The 17,681-nt window shown below is 35.4% G+C and overlaps 2 protein-coding genes across 3 annotated transcripts; both read left to right on the top strand.

The window, feature by feature from the left end:
• The first annotated feature begins 1,138 nt into the window (after positions 1–1,138).
• On the top strand, positions 1,139–6,927 carry LOC148198137 (Protein kinase superfamily protein). Of its 2 annotated transcripts, XM_088116784.1 has the most exons (9): positions 1,139–1,574; positions 2,587–2,847; positions 2,950–3,000; positions 3,245–3,616; positions 4,393–4,599; positions 5,060–5,431; positions 5,581–5,824; positions 5,908–6,055; positions 6,218–6,927. In XM_088116784.1, exons 1-9 carry the CDS (start codon positions 1,565–1,567, stop codon positions 6,593–6,595), a joined length of 2,043 nt encoding a protein of 680 aa, XP_087972910.1. In that variant the 5' UTR covers positions 1,139–1,564; the 3' UTR covers positions 6,596–6,927. The 2 variants fall into 2 exon arrangements, with proteins under 2 accessions (XP_087972910.1, XP_087972909.1); XM_088116783.1 differs by having other exon boundaries at positions 1,140–1,574; positions 2,587–3,000.
• Positions 6,928–9,228: 2,301 nt separating this feature from the next.
• LOC148198136 (uncharacterized) lies at positions 9,229–17,141 on the top strand. The gene is made up of 4 exons (XM_088115715.1): positions 9,229–14,084; positions 14,394–14,655; positions 15,097–16,472; positions 16,902–17,141. The coding sequence occupies exons 1-4, from the start codon at positions 12,528–12,530 to the stop codon at positions 17,139–17,141; spliced, it is 3,435 nt and encodes a 1,144-aa protein (XP_087971841.1). The 5' UTR covers positions 9,229–12,527.
• The last annotated feature ends 540 nt before the right edge of the window (positions 17,142–17,681 follow it).

Below are 17,681 nucleotides of genomic sequence, written 5' to 3'. Positions count from 1 at the left end.
GGGAAAATAACCTTAGTCTGATCCAGTAAAGAATGAGAAATAAAAGGTTGGAGACGACAAACTGTTTTATACATAAATGAAATACGTAATACAGTTAATTAAATAACAATTGCCGATTGCAACTAGGAAAACAAATAAAATAAACTACATAAAATTAGTTATGTGCAACCTTTTTAGACAGAAAAAATTAAGGACAATTACAAACCTTTTTACACGTGAAAATTTTAAAAAAAATATTTGGCTGAAGAAAATAGAGAATAAATTAGAAGAAAAGTAAAAATTGAAAAAACTAGTTAAGAAATAGTATTTAAAAAAAATCACCAAAGACACCATTTTATTTTCATTTCCCTTTAAGAGTAATTATGCCCAAATGAAGACATTAGTTATTTCCATTTGAAACCTCATTTTGGAAGAAGAATATTTACTTTTGTTTTTATTTATTTTGACAAAATACAAATATGTTCGCTACAATTGGGCCTGAACAAATGATATAGTTCAACCATACCACTTCAAATCAAGTTTGGAAACATGGTAAAAACTTGCCTAAACTTATTTTCGCCTAACTTAGGTTCACCTAACGTAGGTTGGTTAAACCAAGAATTAGAGAAGAAACATGAATTTTATGACATTCATCTTACTTTATGTCATAATTTCTTTCATTATTTGCTCTCTTTTTCTGTTATCAAGATGCCTATTTCTTGTATTGTTATTGACAAATTCAATTCTTAATCCAATCCCTTTGCTTTATTACGTTCGGGTATGACCACATAGCCTCTCATGCTAAGACCCTAAAAAATTAACAGAAACTAAATAAAAACATAATAACGTCGAATTACAACTATTAGTGTATTTATAGAAATTACATATTTTGACGCTACAAATAACAACGTTGAAACACCATAACGGAATCACCACCGACACTGCACTGTATTACCGCGCTCTCTGTGACTGTGTTCTTCTATTAATAGTTATGTTTTAAAATTAAAAAAATATCGTGATTTAAAAGACATACAAATTAACGTTCATTTATTTACTTTTTAAATGAAAAATTATAATGGTCACAAATCTCCGTTTGACGTGTGTGATTAGTCAAACCCGCACTGAAACACCTCACCAACCGCAACACGACTAACAAAATAAACACATAAGGTGAGGCGCGCCATCACCCGTTGTCTCTCTCGTAGTCGTAGCTTCCTTTTTGGGCCCTTACCGTTTCTTTGTTCTTTTCCGTTAACCAGGCACCTTTGGGTCCCGCATTTAAAAATCCCTCGCAACGGAACCCGAAACACCAGAAAACAAAAATTAAAAAACCATTACAACCCAATTCATTTATTTATATCAGAAAAGAAATCCACTTTCTGGACTGACTCACTGGAAAAACGCCATTTCCGCTCGAAATCACGTTTCTCCGATTTGACTCCGCTATGACGAGTTTGACTCGGAGCTCATTATCTCAATCCGTAGCTATATCACCGATTTCCGGGTTTCGATCCACCTTCGCTTTCATTTACCGACGGTCCTTGCTCCTAGATCTGAGCCGCTTGTGCAATTAACGGTGACGGTCATGTCAATCGGTAATCGCCTGTTCGGCGTTCTTCCTTTGTTTAATTCATGTTTTCTGTTAGTTTGTTCCGTGAACGAGTAGTATGCGGCCGAAAACGCGAGGTATTGGAATCGGAGTTTTGTTTGAGTTTTTTTTTTTGTTCAAGTAACTAAGAAACCTAGTGGAGTTACAATTTGAAGTTTCGCGTGTGGTATCATTTTCTCTTGAGAACTGCTGCTCAATCAGTAAGTGGTGTTATGCATTTAACTGTAAATTGCCGCATGTAGAGTGTATAAGTTGTCTGGATCTGTGGTCAGCGTACCTAGAGCTTGCTCTGTAGTTGATCTGGTGAAATTTGTTGACGTGGTGTAGAATGTTGATGAAGGGTTAAAACTGCGGCCAATTATTAGTTGCAATCCTTGATGTTCCGGGAAATTGCAGACAATGCTGCCAAAATCTTTAAAACCTTGGTATTGATGTTGCACTATGAGTTACTGTGATCGACTGTGATCGACCTTGTATGTTGCCTCCATGGCGTGACTCTCCTGTGATTATTATTTTTGGATGACGCGGAATGGAGGCTAAGTTGTTTGAGTCTTAAATTAAAGTAGTTATAAAATTTTTATTAAGACGAGTAGAAAGGATGAGTAGAAAGATTACATGCCGATATCTTATTTCACTTTGTTCCTTTAATTTTGAAAAGGTATTTGAATCATAAAATATAAATTCATTGAAAGTATTGTTCTCGTTGAAAATTGAATCCCCCGTCGCCCGAAGGCCACTTGAAGGAACATATTGCTAAACCTGGTCAGGTTATTTTTGTATGAGCATGACAGAAACCTGTTCAAACTTCGAAACACAATCCTGATGTTAAATGAAAATACTCATTACGCAGGTTTGATTATTGTCACTGATTTCTCTTGAGAAACAATCATAATTCAGTTTAGGCTGTTTTTCAGAAGCGATTTTTTTGTTCTTTTTTGCATTTTAGCGTTAGTTAAGTATCCTTTATAGTTGATTTTGACCTTTTACTAATAATGCAGGTATGTTAAAAAGGTTTCAAGGCTTGCTGCTGAAATGGATGCTTATATTATGTTGCCTGGCATTTATGATTGTGGCTGGTGAAAATGATAAAACAGTGGAGCCCCTTTCTTTATATGATTCTAGATCACCTTTAGCCTTTGCTGTTGTTCACGATCTACCTCTACCAGCAAGTCTCCATTTGTCAAAGCATGTGCTTTCTCAAGGTGCGCCAATTGAAGCACCGTCACCAGTCAGTCCTCCCTCATATGGTCCTTTCTCAAGTAATGGCCAGTCCCCTAAAAGTTCACATTTATCTATACCATTCAAAATGAAGAGTGAAATGAAAGATCCAACTCCTGGCTTTAAATATATTGCTCCTGCAGCTGCAGGCCCTTCTGCTTCAACTCAGCCACCATTGTCTCCTTATGCATCCAGTATGTCATCACTTTTTCTTCTCACAATAGTTGTTTTTTTTTTTAAAAAAAATGGTAATAGCTTTCTCTCAAATGCTTTTGTTTCATTTTTTTCAAAGCGAGCCTACCTTAAAATATTTGCCATGCCCTTATGTAGCAAATTAATTTTGAATATAAACATTACGTTATACTTCATGTTTTTTTTTTTTTAACTTTAGAACCTTGAAACTGATAATGACATGGTTGCTAATTTTTATTCTGCCAGATTGTTGTAAACAAGACATGGTGCTGAAAAGAGCCAGTAAGAGTTGCCACTGTGCATATCCCATAAAGCTAGACCTTTTTCTTTCGAATGTCTCTCAAAGTCCTAGTTGGAATGATTTTCTTAATGAATTAGCTGTCCAGCTTGGGTTGCGAAATACCCAGATTGAACTGATAAACTTTTATGTTCTCAGTGTATCAACATTAAATATATCAATGAATATTACTCCACATAAAGGCATCAGTTTCTCTGCCAGTGAAGTTTCTAAAATAAACTCTTCGCTTTCAATGCATAAGGTTAAACTAGACCCTCGATTAGTGGGTGGATACCAACTTCTCAATATAACTTGGTTTGAACCACCAGCGCCTTCACAAGGTAATTGAGCCTTTGTATTTAATTATGTCATTGATAATGAGTGCTGCCTTGATGTTCTTGATCACTGGAAGTAACCAGGAGATTATTATTGTGTAGATAACCTAGTGGATTGTCTATATTTGTCTTTAATATAGCTAACAAATGGGAGAAGCATATAGATCTTATTGCTACAGCTTTATTCATCTGTGTTTTGTTTTCATTTCACTATTTCTGCCGAAGTGATAAAGAGAATAGGAAGTTATGTCTATGCTAAAGAGGTCTTTTTCATTACCTCATGCCATTTGCTAACCTTTCAGATATTCCTCATAGAGTGTATTTTATCAGGGAACAACAGACAATGTTTATGCTTATGATACTTTTTTGCTGCTTTGTTGATTGTGAAATGTGTATAGAAGGTTGAGCTTTACTTATGGTGAAAGGGTCTAGTCTTTACTCTTGACATCCGATGAGTTATCTACACAAATTTTCGTAGATTTTATATTCTTAGAGTAAACAACAGACAATGATAATCCTTATGAAAGTATTTTTTTTGCTGCTTTGCTGATCGTTAATGTTATGAACGTTACTAAAGATGTGCTGTATGTAACCACTATTTATGCATTTTATCAATCAATATCTGTCTATTTACATACACAGTTTGAATCTGATGTTTACATAGATATCAAAGCCTCGGTCTTTATCTAATTTAACGCCAGACCATTTTTTCTACTGCTATTGAACTATGAGAGTGGAGAAAGTGTCCCCTGTGTATAATAAGGTGTCTTTCTCTGTTTCAGCTCCTAGGTTAGCTGCATCACCTGTGAAAACACCTTCGTATCATTCACCTACCGCTATATCATCATCTGGTTCTTCAGGACGGCATTCAAATCTGTTTATTATTCTTGGAATTGTTATTGGCATAATCTTTATTGGTATCATATCTGTCCTTATATTCTGTTTATGTACATTCCTGCCCAAAGCAAACGCTCCTCCTGGGGAAACTGGTAAATATCTACAATTTTAGCTTTTTCTATAACTTATTTTGGATTCCATTTAAAGGCATAAATCATTTTATTCATCCCATATTTTGCATAATTTGGAAATATCAGGGTCTATAGACCCTTTCAATATTTCATATTAAAATGATAACTGTAACTTATGTATAATATGTGCAGTATAAAATTCACAAAATTAAATATGTATAAGTTTGACAAATGACCTACTGGTTCAACTATCAACTAACGGATCCTGTACCTTACCGAATTTTCTTTAGGATTGCATGTACAATGCTGTTACTTTTTAGAACATAATATGTTTGAGAGGCTCCAAATGTTTTATTTATGAAGAAAGGACACGCTGTTGAAATTTGTATGGGATTGGCATTAATAGTGGTAGTAATAGTTGTAGATATAGTTTAAAATTTGTTTCCATTTGTCCCTGCTACTAATGTTTTCTCTCATGCAGAAAAGCCAAGGATAGAGAGTACAGTTTCAGCTGTGGGTTCTCTTCCTCACCCAAGTAGTACACGATTTATTGCTTATGAAGAGCTTAAAGAAGCAACAAACAACTTTGAAACAGCGAGCGTACTTGGAGAAGGAGGGTTTGGAAGAGTTTTTAAAGGTGTCTTGAATGATGGTACTCCTGTTGCAATTAAGAGGCTTACAAGTGGAGGGCAACAGGGTGACAAAGAGTTTTTGGTGGAAGTTGAGATGCTTAGCCGGTTGCATCATCGTAACCTTGTAAAACTAGTGGGATACTTCAGTAATCGTGACTCATCACAAAATTTACTTTGCTATGAGCTTGTTCCCAATGGAAGTTTGGAGGCTTGGCTTCATGGTAATGTAGTTTCTCAAATCACGGTTCAGCTTTTAGCATCGAATGTTACATGCTTTCTTTGTTCTATTGTTGACTTATTTTATTTGCTTTAGTTTTTCTAAACATGTTTATTCCCTTGAACTGAAATTTGCCTTAATTGTTTCCATCAGGTCCCTTGGGAATTAATTGTCCTTTGGATTGGGACACCAGAATGAAAATTGCACTTGATGCTGCAAGGGGACTTTCATACCTGCACGAAGACTCACAGCCCTGTGTAATACATAGAGACTTCAAGGCATCCAACATATTGCTGGAGAACAACTTTCATGCTAAGGTTGCAGATTTTGGTCTTGCTAAGCAGGCACCTGAAGGCCGATCAAATTATTTGTCTACTCGTGTCATGGGGACATTTGGGTTAGCCTTGATATTTTTTTTTTTCAAACTAACTTTTTCGTATAATTTATATTTTTAAGATTTAATGAATAATTTATGTGTAGGTACGTAGCTCCTGAGTATGCCATGACTGGACACCTACTTGTTAAAAGTGATGTTTATAGCTATGGCGTTGTCTTACTGGAACTGCTTACTGGTAGGAAGCCTGTGGATATGTCACAGCCAACTGGGCAAGAGAACCTTGTTACTTGGGTTAGTTCCACACCTTTGTCAATCCCATTATTTATTTGAAGTTCAGATCTTCTTCTCATATCTTCTGTATACTCGGAAATATTGAAAATTTAATTTGTTAAATCTATACTCTGAAACTTTTACACTGGGTTGATGGTTAGTAAAGTCCATTTTTCCTTTCAGGCTAGGCCAATCCTTCGAGATAAGGATAGGTTGGAAGAGATTGTTGATCCAAGCCTCGGGGGAAAGTATCCTAAAGAAGATTTTGTACGTGTTTGCACTATTGCTGCAGCTTGTGTTGCTCCCGAAGCAAACCAGCGACCCACAATGGGTGAAGTGGTGCAGTCACTTAAAATGGTGCAGCGCGTCACAGAATACCATGATCCTCTGTTGGCCTCATCCAATACTCGAGCCAACCTGAGACAGTCCTCTAGCACTTTTGAATTCGATGGAACATCTTCTGTATTCTCTTCAGGTCCTTACTCTGGCATAAGTGCCTTTGAAAATGACAACATTTCAAGGACTGTGGTTTTCTCTGAAGATCTTTGTGAAGGACGATAAATACTGAGAAAAGTCCAAAATGTTCGGTTTCCAATTTTTTTCAGCCCTTCAAGCTTTCAATCAACAGTTTTTAACGTCATAATTTGGAGCACTTTCAATTCTACAGCTGGGTTGAACCATGAAATTTTCCAGGATTTAAGCATTTTGCTGGTAACATGATTGTAGTAACCGATATTCTAATTAGCAGATTAATTATTTAAAGATTTAGATAATAGCTTGTATAAATAGAACAAAATTTGCCAAGTAGCTCAGTTTTATTTATCTTTTGACCTGAAAACATGAATACTTGTATTCTTCAGTTTGTTACAGATGATCCATTGCACTGTTCCACACGCTGATTTAGCTTACGAATATTGGGTTGTCAAACGACAGTTTTGCTTTTGAAGGGTGTCAGTATCATTTGACCCTACCGGATATTTGCAAGATTGACATTTAAAATTTGGAAAATAATATTTTTCACTTCTTTCTAGAAGAAAAATATATCTATTTTTTTTACCATTATATAATATTAATAATATAATAAAATTAATATAATTAAAACATTATTATTTTGAATTGGGAATCAAGTGTTGTTTTTTTATGGTGTTAACACTCTTGACATTTCCTATACTTACAGATGATATTGATGCAAGTTTGACTATTTTTTTAAGTAAGAAGAAGTCAACTCCGTCTTCAGTATGAAAATTTTGTGCTATCTTTATGAGGAATGGATCCATATATCATTATCCAATCTTTTATTATTTCAAATATTAAATTACATAAGTTTTTTACAAAAATGAAGATTATGAAAAATAATATTATTAAGCATTTAAAAGAATACGTTTTATTTTCTCTAATATCAAATATAAATAAATAATCATATATAAGTGTAAAGTAAAAGTATTAAATAATAATTGAATAAAATTTAAATAATTTAAAAAGAAGAGGATAAAAATGATAACATGAGTATATTAGAAATCTTATAAATAATTTCACAAATGAATTACCAAAAAATAGCTAATATAATTTGTTTATATTACTTAATAAATTAAACGTGTCTTGTAATTTAAAAGAAAAACAAAATATATAAAAGTTCATATCTATGGTTTGCTAACGCGCGTATGCCTGTTTTACGCCTGTTTTTAGTTGGTACATTTTAGTCATGTGTACCGGATTTTAGTAGACAAAAATACTCTTATATATCATGGATTCTAAGTTTTAAGGTTAAGAGTATTTTAATAATTTTCATTCTTAAAACTAAAAAAAAAGAAAGAAACCCCAAACCCTTCTTCACCCTGTCATTCTTCTCAACCCTTTCTCTTTCATCTCTCTCACTCCAACATTTTTTCTCTCATCATCCTATGTAGCTCCTATGTAGCTCCAACTGAACAAAATCAGAGACACCAGCCGTTAAACAATCTTACAAAAAATGATTTTATAATAAGTTTTCATTTTATAATTTTTGTCTTATCTAATTTTATCCAATTTTCACAAGCATGAAGGAATTGATAATTAACCTGGAAAAAATCAGAAATACTCGATGTTAAATAATTTCTTACAAAAAAATGATTTTATAATGAGTTTTCATTTTATAATTTTTGTCTTATCTAATTTTATCTAATTTTCACAAGCATAATGACATCAAAGGAATTGGTAATTGGCCTAGAAAAAATCAGAAACACTCGTTAAATAATTTCTTACAAAAATGATTTTATAACGAGTTTTCATTTTATAATTTTTGTAGTATATAATTTTATCTAATTTTCACAAGCATAATGATATCCGAAGAAATTGGTAATTGGCCTGAAGGTTTTTTTTTTAGAGATGATGATTCAACCTATGCAGATGATGAAATTAAAGAGGTTAGTGAAATTGAAGAGATCTTGAATAAACATTTGCTTGAAGGTGAATATGTCAATGACTCAACTTTTTACAAAGGCAAATTATTTAACGGCAAGTGTTTCTAATTTTTTCAATTAGGACTACAAGGATAACAGAGAAAAGGTTGTAGTGAGAGAGATGAAAGATAAAGGGTTAATTGATTATTTTAAATTACTTTTACATCATTTTAATTTAATTATAATTTTTGTTTTTTTTATTTTATTTTTAATCTCCATTTTATAAAAGGAAAAAAACAAAAATAATCAGAAAATATTTCTATAAAAAATAGTTCATTTGAAAAATATAATGCTCTGTGTAAAATATTTTCTTTAAAAAGGTATCATTTTGTAAAAGAAAATCACATTTTTAATAAAATATTATATTAAAATAACAATAATAAATATAAACAAAATATTATAATAAAATAGTGATTTATGAAATTGTATAGAGAAAAATGACAGTGTGAAAAGCATTTGACCCTAAGAAAAAATGTAAATAGTCTATGTATAACAAGCCATATCAGACTTTTAGTAAACTCAAAAACCTCAGCCTGCAATAGAACGAAGACACGAGATATTGCTCTCTGCATCTCCTCATTCTTTTTTTCCATACATTTTTTATTTCTGTTTTTACTTTCTCCAATATCCAACTATTTCATTAAATCTTATTAATGGTCCCCATCACTTTATCAATGCACCTCCACACTCCACCACTTTCACAAAAATCAAATTGTTCTTTATTTTCTTTTCCCCGATTATGATTCTTGATGGAGGACCATCCAAGCTCAACATAGGACCTTTAACAAGAGCCATGTCTAAGAGAATCCAAGAGGAAGAGGGAGCACTAACTACTTTGCTCTTATGGAGTATTAATTACTAAACTCTTCCTCCTCTTTAAATAACTTTACATTGTTTTGTAGGTCATTAAATAAAGCTTGGCAAAACACTTGGAGGAGTAACCAAGCAAGGAAAAGCAAAGGAGATAAAATTGAAGATGTTGCTGTTACGCTCAGATGCATGAACACTGCAGACAGCAACTCCATCTTCCTCTGCAGTTCTGCTTAGCTGGCAAACTTAGCTTGCTTCCCAAGCTTCTTTTCATTGCATCACGTGCCTTTAGAATAGCTTGCATCACACGTCTTAGAAGTTCTCCTTCATCTATAAATAGGGGGCTTCATCCTTTGTAAATTCAACTTTGAATTGATAATGATATGCTGTTGAGATTTCTCCAGACATTCTTTCAGAGTTCAAACACTTTGTGCCTATTCTGCACATTCTCCTCTAGCTTCCTTCCCTCTTGGAAGGCTTTCGGAGCTTGAGATTCCTTGATCTACTCATACACCTTCATTGAAACATTCATCAAACACTTACCGTGCCTCATCGTCATCCAACTAACCGCTGCCTTCTCTGGTTTTGGAAGTGTTCGTGATTGAATTGCAAGGATGCTTCCATCATTTGGCATCAAGAGCCAGTCGTTTCAGTCACGCTTCAAGAGCTAAGTGTCTCGTATCCATTCCTCTGTTTTTTTTTTCCGTCTTGTGCTGTTCATATATGTCACAGTTCCATTTTGTTTTCTGGTTTGATTCTTTGTTTGAGTGAATGTTTGATTCTATTCACTGTTCGTTAGTGTTTGTTCTTCATTTTAATCGGTGCAATTCTTTTAATTGAATCCAATTCATCTAAATTCATCATTTCCGTTTTGTATCACGGTCATGTGCAGAAAATCACTGCAGTTTTAATTCCGTCAAGTAATTGCTACTGTTTTCAGCTTCGTTTTTTTTTTTTTTTTTTTTTCGTTTTCTTTGAGTCGTGTGCATCTACTAAGCTCTATGTTGATCCTATAAAGCAATGACATCAAATCAGCTTGATCATTTGAGTTAACAGCAGTGCACACTGTTTTTGGTTCCAAATTCTGCAGAAAAAAGTCAAGTTCTGGGTTTATATTTTGTAATCTGTTTTGATTCAGATTTAGTGATTGTTAAGCTTTGTACGAGTTTTTGTGATGTTCTTAAGCATTGCTAGAAGTATAACAACACACAATCCTCACAGAATCACAAAAAGAGTAGTTGAGTTGTTTAAAACTCTGTTTCGGTAATGTCACAATATTTTCAAGTTTTGCACCGTACTTGATATCATTGCTTGTGTCTTAGGTCATTTTAATCTTCTAGCTCATCTTTTCTAAGCTAGATCTAGTGCATAGGACCATTCTTCTATCTTGTTTGATCCAGCCAGCCTTGATTCTATGTAATTTTTTCAATTCTAATGCAGATTTCTAGTTTTTTTGCTGCATAATTAGCAACTCTGACTATGATTTCGAGCATGTGTATGTTTCTGTGCATTGCAACTGTTTGAACACATTCATTTGATCATTTAAAACCTGTTTGCACTGTCCAATTGCTCTTTTCATAGCCAAGGTATCATTTCAAATCTTGAACCATCATTTTACTTGAAATATGCAAGTGCACAACTCATATTGAGATCTTGTCTGTTTTAGATCAGTTTCATTGAGTTTCGAGTCATTTTTGGTGAATTGAAATTGGTTGGTTACTGTTCATATGGTAAATTTTGAGCCAACTTAGTATTGACTTGCTGCATCACCAAATTTTCCTCATTTTTAAGTAGTGCACTTGTCATCTTTTACAGCAGTCAATTTCTTTGCTGATTGAGTGCTTGGACACACCTATTATGATGCTATAAAGCTGCTTGAAGTGTCATTGAGCAGTTGACTTCACTGCCATTCAAATTCCATACTGTTGTTTCTTATTTTTCAGCCACTTTTACTGCTGTTGTCATATTTTTAGCCACCATCTTAGATTCAAATTGTAAACTGGTTTGGCAAAAGCTGGGGATCTTGTCCCAAACACAATTAAATCCATACACAGGTGTAAACCAATCTGAAAAAGGCAATTAAATCCCTGCAATCCAGTTTACACATCAAAAAACCAGAAAACACAAGTTCTACAGTTCTTTGTGGCATTTTGACAAACAGTTTGGAAATTACATCAAACAGTTTTACAGCACAGATTTTTCCTCACTGTTTTGAGTCTTTTCTTGCTTTTATAATCTGTTCTAGACCCTATCCTAGGTTCCTTTTGAGTGCTACCTTTTGTTCTAGCCGTATATCACTTGCATTCATCATTTTTGGCTTCCAAACTATGTTTAAAAACTGGTTTTTGGTTAACTAATTTCTAGTGCAGCAGATTTTCCATCACCTCACGGTTTCAGTGTTTGACAGTGGAGTGTGACTTCATTTTGAGGTGATCCAAGTTCCAACAAGCTTCCTCCAAGAGGGTAGCATACTAGGAAGTGGAGAGTTTGTAGAATTGGCTACAAAGGTTGTTCTCCAAGCTCCATTCTTGTGCAGTTTTCAGCAGCATTTCCCCACCCTTCACACCAAAAATTTCACATACTTTTGGAGCTAAACTACATTCAGATTTGGTAGCCTCCCTTGTATACATAGAATAGCTCTTTTTTCTCCATTTTTTCAGCTTTGTATCACAGAACCTTTGAAGTTTAATTGCTTTACATTTTTCAAACTTAAAGTAACTTGGAAAAATGCTATCCAAGCAATTCCAAGTCTACTAAGCAACATTGTAATAGTTAGTTCCCACTTATTAGAGTGAAAGTGTGTCAAGGGGCTCCAAGTGTCACTTGCACTTTCACATAGGGCCGGTTATCATTGTCTTCCATTTCCATTCATTTATTTTCTTGCTTGATTGTCTTTTATGTTTTAAGTCTCCGTGATACTTAGGAGCGCGTTTCACATAGTTAAACCTTCGTTTGGTTTCTAGGAGCATACCATCTTTGCATTTCAAAAAGGTTTTGAATGACTTCTATCTAGAAACTTGGGTGAGAAGCGTCAGGAGACACTCTGGCTAAGGAAGGACAAGGTTTCTAAGCTTGTCCATTGTGACTCACCTCTCCTTCCTGGGAGCTATTCGGTTTCATCACCTTTAGAATCTCTATCGAAGTCATTTACCAAAAACACCTCAAATTCTCTTTTCAAAAGTTTTGATTCATACTTGTGCAAGGTTTTCAAATCATTGTGAAAATAATTTCTCTACTTCACAAGCATGAGTCACTCTAGTGTTCAAGGTAATGTCACTCAAGATCAAGAGAACATAGAGTTGCGAGAAGAGCTCAATAGAACCAAGACTGAGTTGAATGAGCTAAGGCAAATAGTCGCCACTCTTACTATCAATCAAAGCAGGCACACACAGGGAAATCACTCTCATAGGCAAAATTATGATCAAGATGATCATTCCCACCATAGTGATCACCATACTTACCAACCTTATGATCACTATCAACACCCTCCTAGGCGACATCACAACCATAGAGAACATCATGTAGAACCTAAGCTTGACCTTCCTCCTTTCTATGGGAGAGATAATGTTGAAGAATACTTTGAGTGGGAGATGAAGGTTGAACAAATTTTTGAATGCTACAACATAGATGATAGGAGGAGAGTGACCCTAGCCACCTTAACCTTTCAAGGTGCAGCCCTTTATTGGTGGACATCCATCATAAGGGACCAAAGGATGAATGGCGACTACAAAATCCAATATTGGAATGAGTTGAAAGCAGCCTTACACAGGCGACATGTCCCAGCCTATTATGCTAGAGAAGTCATGGACAAGCTCCATAGACTTCAACAAAGAAACATGAGTGTTGAAGAATATAGGCAAAAATTAGAGTTACTCATGTTGAGAGCGGGAATCAAAGAGGAGGAGAGATTCACCATAGCTAGATTCCAGAGTGGATTAAACTATGAGATTAGAGATAAGGTAGAACTCTTACCTTACTTAGATCTAAATGATTTTGTCCAGCTATGTGTGAGAGTGGAAGAACAAAACAGGAGAAAAGCTTCCGCAAAAAGAACCTACCCTACCACATCATCATATAGGAGAGATCTTAGGAGGGAGGGTAGCTTTCCAAGATATGAGGAAACCAAGGAGAGAGAGCAAGAAAGGACACAAGATAAGTTCAAAAGCAAAGATAGAGAGCTAAAAAGGGAAAAAGAAAGCTATAAAGGAAAAGAACAAAGAATTCCAAGAGAGCCACCCAGAGATACCAGGGGTAGGGAGACTAGATGTTTCAAATGTGGGGCCAGAGGACACTATTCAACTGAGTGTCACTTTAAAAAGTCAACCTATATCCTTGAACATAAAAGTAATAGTGAGGAGTCATCCTCTAGTGTGTCTGAGTTGTCCTCATCTGAAGAGGAACATGAAGCTCCACCTTGCGATGGAGATCTTCTCATAGTTAGGAGACTCCTTGAGGCAAAGCATGTTGACTTAGAACAAACTCAACGAGAAAACCTATTCCACACTCGCTGCAAAGTTCTTGATAAAACATGTTCTATGATTGTGGATAGTGGTTCTTGTTGTAATTGTTGTAGCACTAGAATGGTTGAAAAGCTAGGCTTAACTCCTACTCCTCATCCTAAACCTTACAAACTTCAATGGATAAAAGAGGATGAAGGAATAGTTGTTACGGAACAAGTAAGTGTTCCCATTTCCATAGGCAAGTATGAAGACCAAATCATTTGTGATATTGTTCCAATGGAAGCGGGTCACATTTTACTTGGACGGCCTTGGCAATTTGACAAACAGGCTTTGCATGATGGAGTCACCAACAAGATCACCATTCAACATAAAGGCAAAAAGATTATCTTGAGTCCTCTTACACCATCACAAGTGCGAGAGGATCAGATAATACTTAAGAAGAAGTTGGATGGTGAGAAGAAACTTTACTCTAATAAAGTTTCCAAAGAGACGAAGTTGAGTTTGGTTGAAAGTGCCTCAACCAATGAAGTTGTCCCACCACACACTTCCAAAAATCTTTTCCTTGGACAACCTCACTTTCTTCTCTATTGTAAGGAGGCACTTCTTTCCATAAATCATCCACTTGATTCTCATCCAAAGGGGTTACAAAAGCTTTTGAAAGAGTTTAATGATTTATTTCCTAAAGAGGTTCCAAGTGGTTTACCACCTCTTCGGGGAATTGAACATCAAATTGATTTAATTCCAGGAGCCAGTCTTCCTAATAGGCCAGCCTATAGGACTAACCCCACAGAAACCAAAGAGATAGAGAAGCAGGTTAATGATTTATTGAGAAAAGGGTGGATACAGAAAAGCCTTAGCCCTTGTGCGGTGCCAGTGTTGTTAGTACCTAAGAAAGATGGATCTTGGAGAATGTGTACAGATTGCAGGGCTATTAACAACATTACAGTCAAGTATCGGCACCCTATTCCTAGATTGGACGATATGCTAGATGAATTACATGGAGCAAACATGTTCACCAAGATTGATCTTAAAAGTGGGTATCATCAAATCAGAATTAAAGAAGGAGATGAATGGAAAACCGCTTTTAAGACCAAATTTGGCCTTTATGAATGGTTAGTCATGCCTTTTGGCTTAACCAATGCTCCTAGTACCTTCATGCGATTAATGAATCATGTCCTTCAGGAATACATAGGCAGTTTTGTTGTAGTCTACTTTGATGATATTTTAATTTATAGCAAAGGTCTTAAAGAACATCTTCATCATGTGAGGAAAGTATTGATTTTGCTTAGACAACACCATTTATTTGCCAACTTTGACAAATGTACCTTTTGTCAAGAGAGTGTTATTTTTCTAGGCTTCAAAGTTGGGAAAGAAGGAGTACATGTTGATCCTAGCAAAATCAAAGCTATCCAAGAATGGCCTATCCTCAAAACAGTGGGAGAAGTAAGAAGTTTTCTAGGTCTAGCAGGTTTCTATAGACGTTTTGTACAAAATTTTTCTACTCTTGCTGCTCCCCTTAATGAACTTTTGAAGAAGGATGTGCCATTCAAATGGGATGAGAAACAAAGTCTAGCTTTTGAGACCTTAAAGCATAAGTTAACACATGCACCCATTCTACATTTACCTAATTTTTCCAAAGCTTTTCAAGTAGAATGTGATGCTTCTGGGGTAGGAATAGGCGCTGTTCTTATACAAGAAGGTCACCCAATAGCTTATTTTAGTGAAAAACTTAGGGGACCTACTTTGAATTATCCTACCTATGACAAAGAACTTTATGCCCTCATTCGAGCATTGAAAACTTGGGAGCATTACTTAGTGTCTCAAGAGTTTATAATAAACACTGACCATGAATCTCTCAAGTATCTTAAAGGGCAAGGGAAGTTGAACAAGCGACATGCAAAGTGGATTGAGTACCTTGAGCAGTTTCAATACGTCATCAAACATAAAAAGGGGAGTACTAATGTTGTTGCGGATGCTTTATCTAGACGACATGCATTGTTAGTTACTCTAGGATCCCAAATACTAGGTTTTGATGACATTAAACAACTTTATGAATCTGATCCTACCTTTGCATCTACTTATGCATCTTGTCTTAAGAAGCCATTCGATGGATTTTATATTTCTGAGGGGTATCTTTTTAATAAAGGAAAACTATGCATACCCCAAGGATCTATTCGAAAGCTTCTTATCAAAGAAAGTCATGGTGGAGGACTCATGGGCCATCATGGAGTTGATAAAACTCTTCATACTTTGAAAAGCAAATTTTATTGGCCACACATGAGAATAGATGTCCAAAAGCATTGTTCTAGTTGCATAGTTTGTTTACAAGCTAAGTCTAAAGTAATGCCTCATGGACTCTATCTTCCTCTTCCCATAGCTAGTACCCCTTGGGAAGACATTAGTATGGATTTTGTCTTAGGTCTACCCAGAACTCAAAAGGGCTTTGATTCTATCTTTGTGGTGGTTGATCGATTTAGTAAAATGGCTCATTTTATACCTTGCCACAAAGTAGATGATGCTAGCTATATAGCAAAACTCTTCTTTAAAGAAGTTGTTAAATTGCATGGTTTACCCAAAACTATAGTTTCTGATAGAGATGTTAAGTTTCTTAGCTACTTTTGGAAAACACTTTGGGCTAAGCTAGGAACTAAACTACTATTTTCTACATGTCACCCACAAACTGATGGGCAAACAGAAGTAGTAAATAGGTCTCTATCTACTCTATTACGGGTAATGTTGAAGGGCAATATTAAAAATTGGGATGATCATCTACCTCATATAGAGTTTGCTTATAATAGAGTAGTTCACAAAACTACTAAACTTTCTCCTTTTGAGGTTGTTTATGGTTTTAACCCTCTCACACCTCTTGATCTACTTCCTCTTCCAGAAACATCTTCTTTTCTTCATAAAGAAGGTCTTTCTAAAGCGGAGTTCATCAAAAAGTTGCATGAAAAGGTTAAAACACATATTGAAAAACAAACTCAAAAGTATTCTGAATACAACAACAAAGGGAGAAAACAAGTACTCTTAAAAGAAGGAGACTTAGTTTGGCTTCACTTGAGAAAGGATAGATTTCCTTCTCAACGCAAATCCAAATTAAGCCCTAGAGGTGATGGTCCTTTCAAAGTGATCAAGAAGATAAATGATAATGCATATCAGTTAGATCTTCCTGAAAGTTATGGCGTCAGTCCTACTTTTAACATTTGTGATCTAATTCCTTTCATAGGAGATGCCCAACAGGGTTCCCAAGATCTGGGGACAGATCTTTTTCAAGAGGGAGGGACTGATGGAGGACCATCCAAGCTCAACATAGGACCTTTAACAAGAGCCATGTCTAAGAGAATCCAAGAGGAAGAGGGAGCACTAACTACTTTGCTCTTATGGAGTATTAATTACTAAACTCTTCCTCCTCTTTAAATAACTTTACATTGTTTTGTAGGTCATTAAATAAAGCTTGGCAAAACACTTGGAGGAGTAACCAAGCAAGGAAAAGCAAAGGAGATAAAATTGAAGATGTTGCTGTTACGCTCAGATGCATGAACACTGCAGACAGCAACTCCATCTTCCTCTGCAGTTCTGCTTAGCTGGCAAACTTAGCTTGCTTCCCAAGCTTCTTTTCATTGCATCACGTGCCTTTAGAATAGCTTGCATCACACGTCTTAGAAGTTCTCCTTCATCTATAAATAGGGGGCTTCATCCTTTGTAAATTCAACTTTGAATTGATAATGATATGCTGTTGAGATTTCTCCAGACATTCTTTCAGAGTTCAAACACTTTGTGCCTATTCTGCACATTCTCCTCTAGCTTCCTTCCCTCTTGGAAGGCTTTCGGAGCTTGAGATTCCTTGATCTACTCATACACCTTCATTGAAACATTCATCAAACACTTACCGTGCCTCATCGTCATCCAACTAACCGCTGCCTTCTCTGGTTTTGGAAG

This window comes from Vigna umbellata, chromosome 5, assembly GCF_029865625.1.
Source record: "Vigna umbellata cultivar VRB3 chromosome 5, Vumbellata_1.0, whole genome shotgun sequence".
Classification (NCBI taxonomy): Eukaryota; Viridiplantae; Streptophyta; class Magnoliopsida; order Fabales; family Fabaceae; genus Vigna; species Vigna umbellata.
The sequence above is the reverse complement of the archived record's forward strand: the minus strand, read 5'-3'. Positions and strand labels throughout refer to the sequence as shown.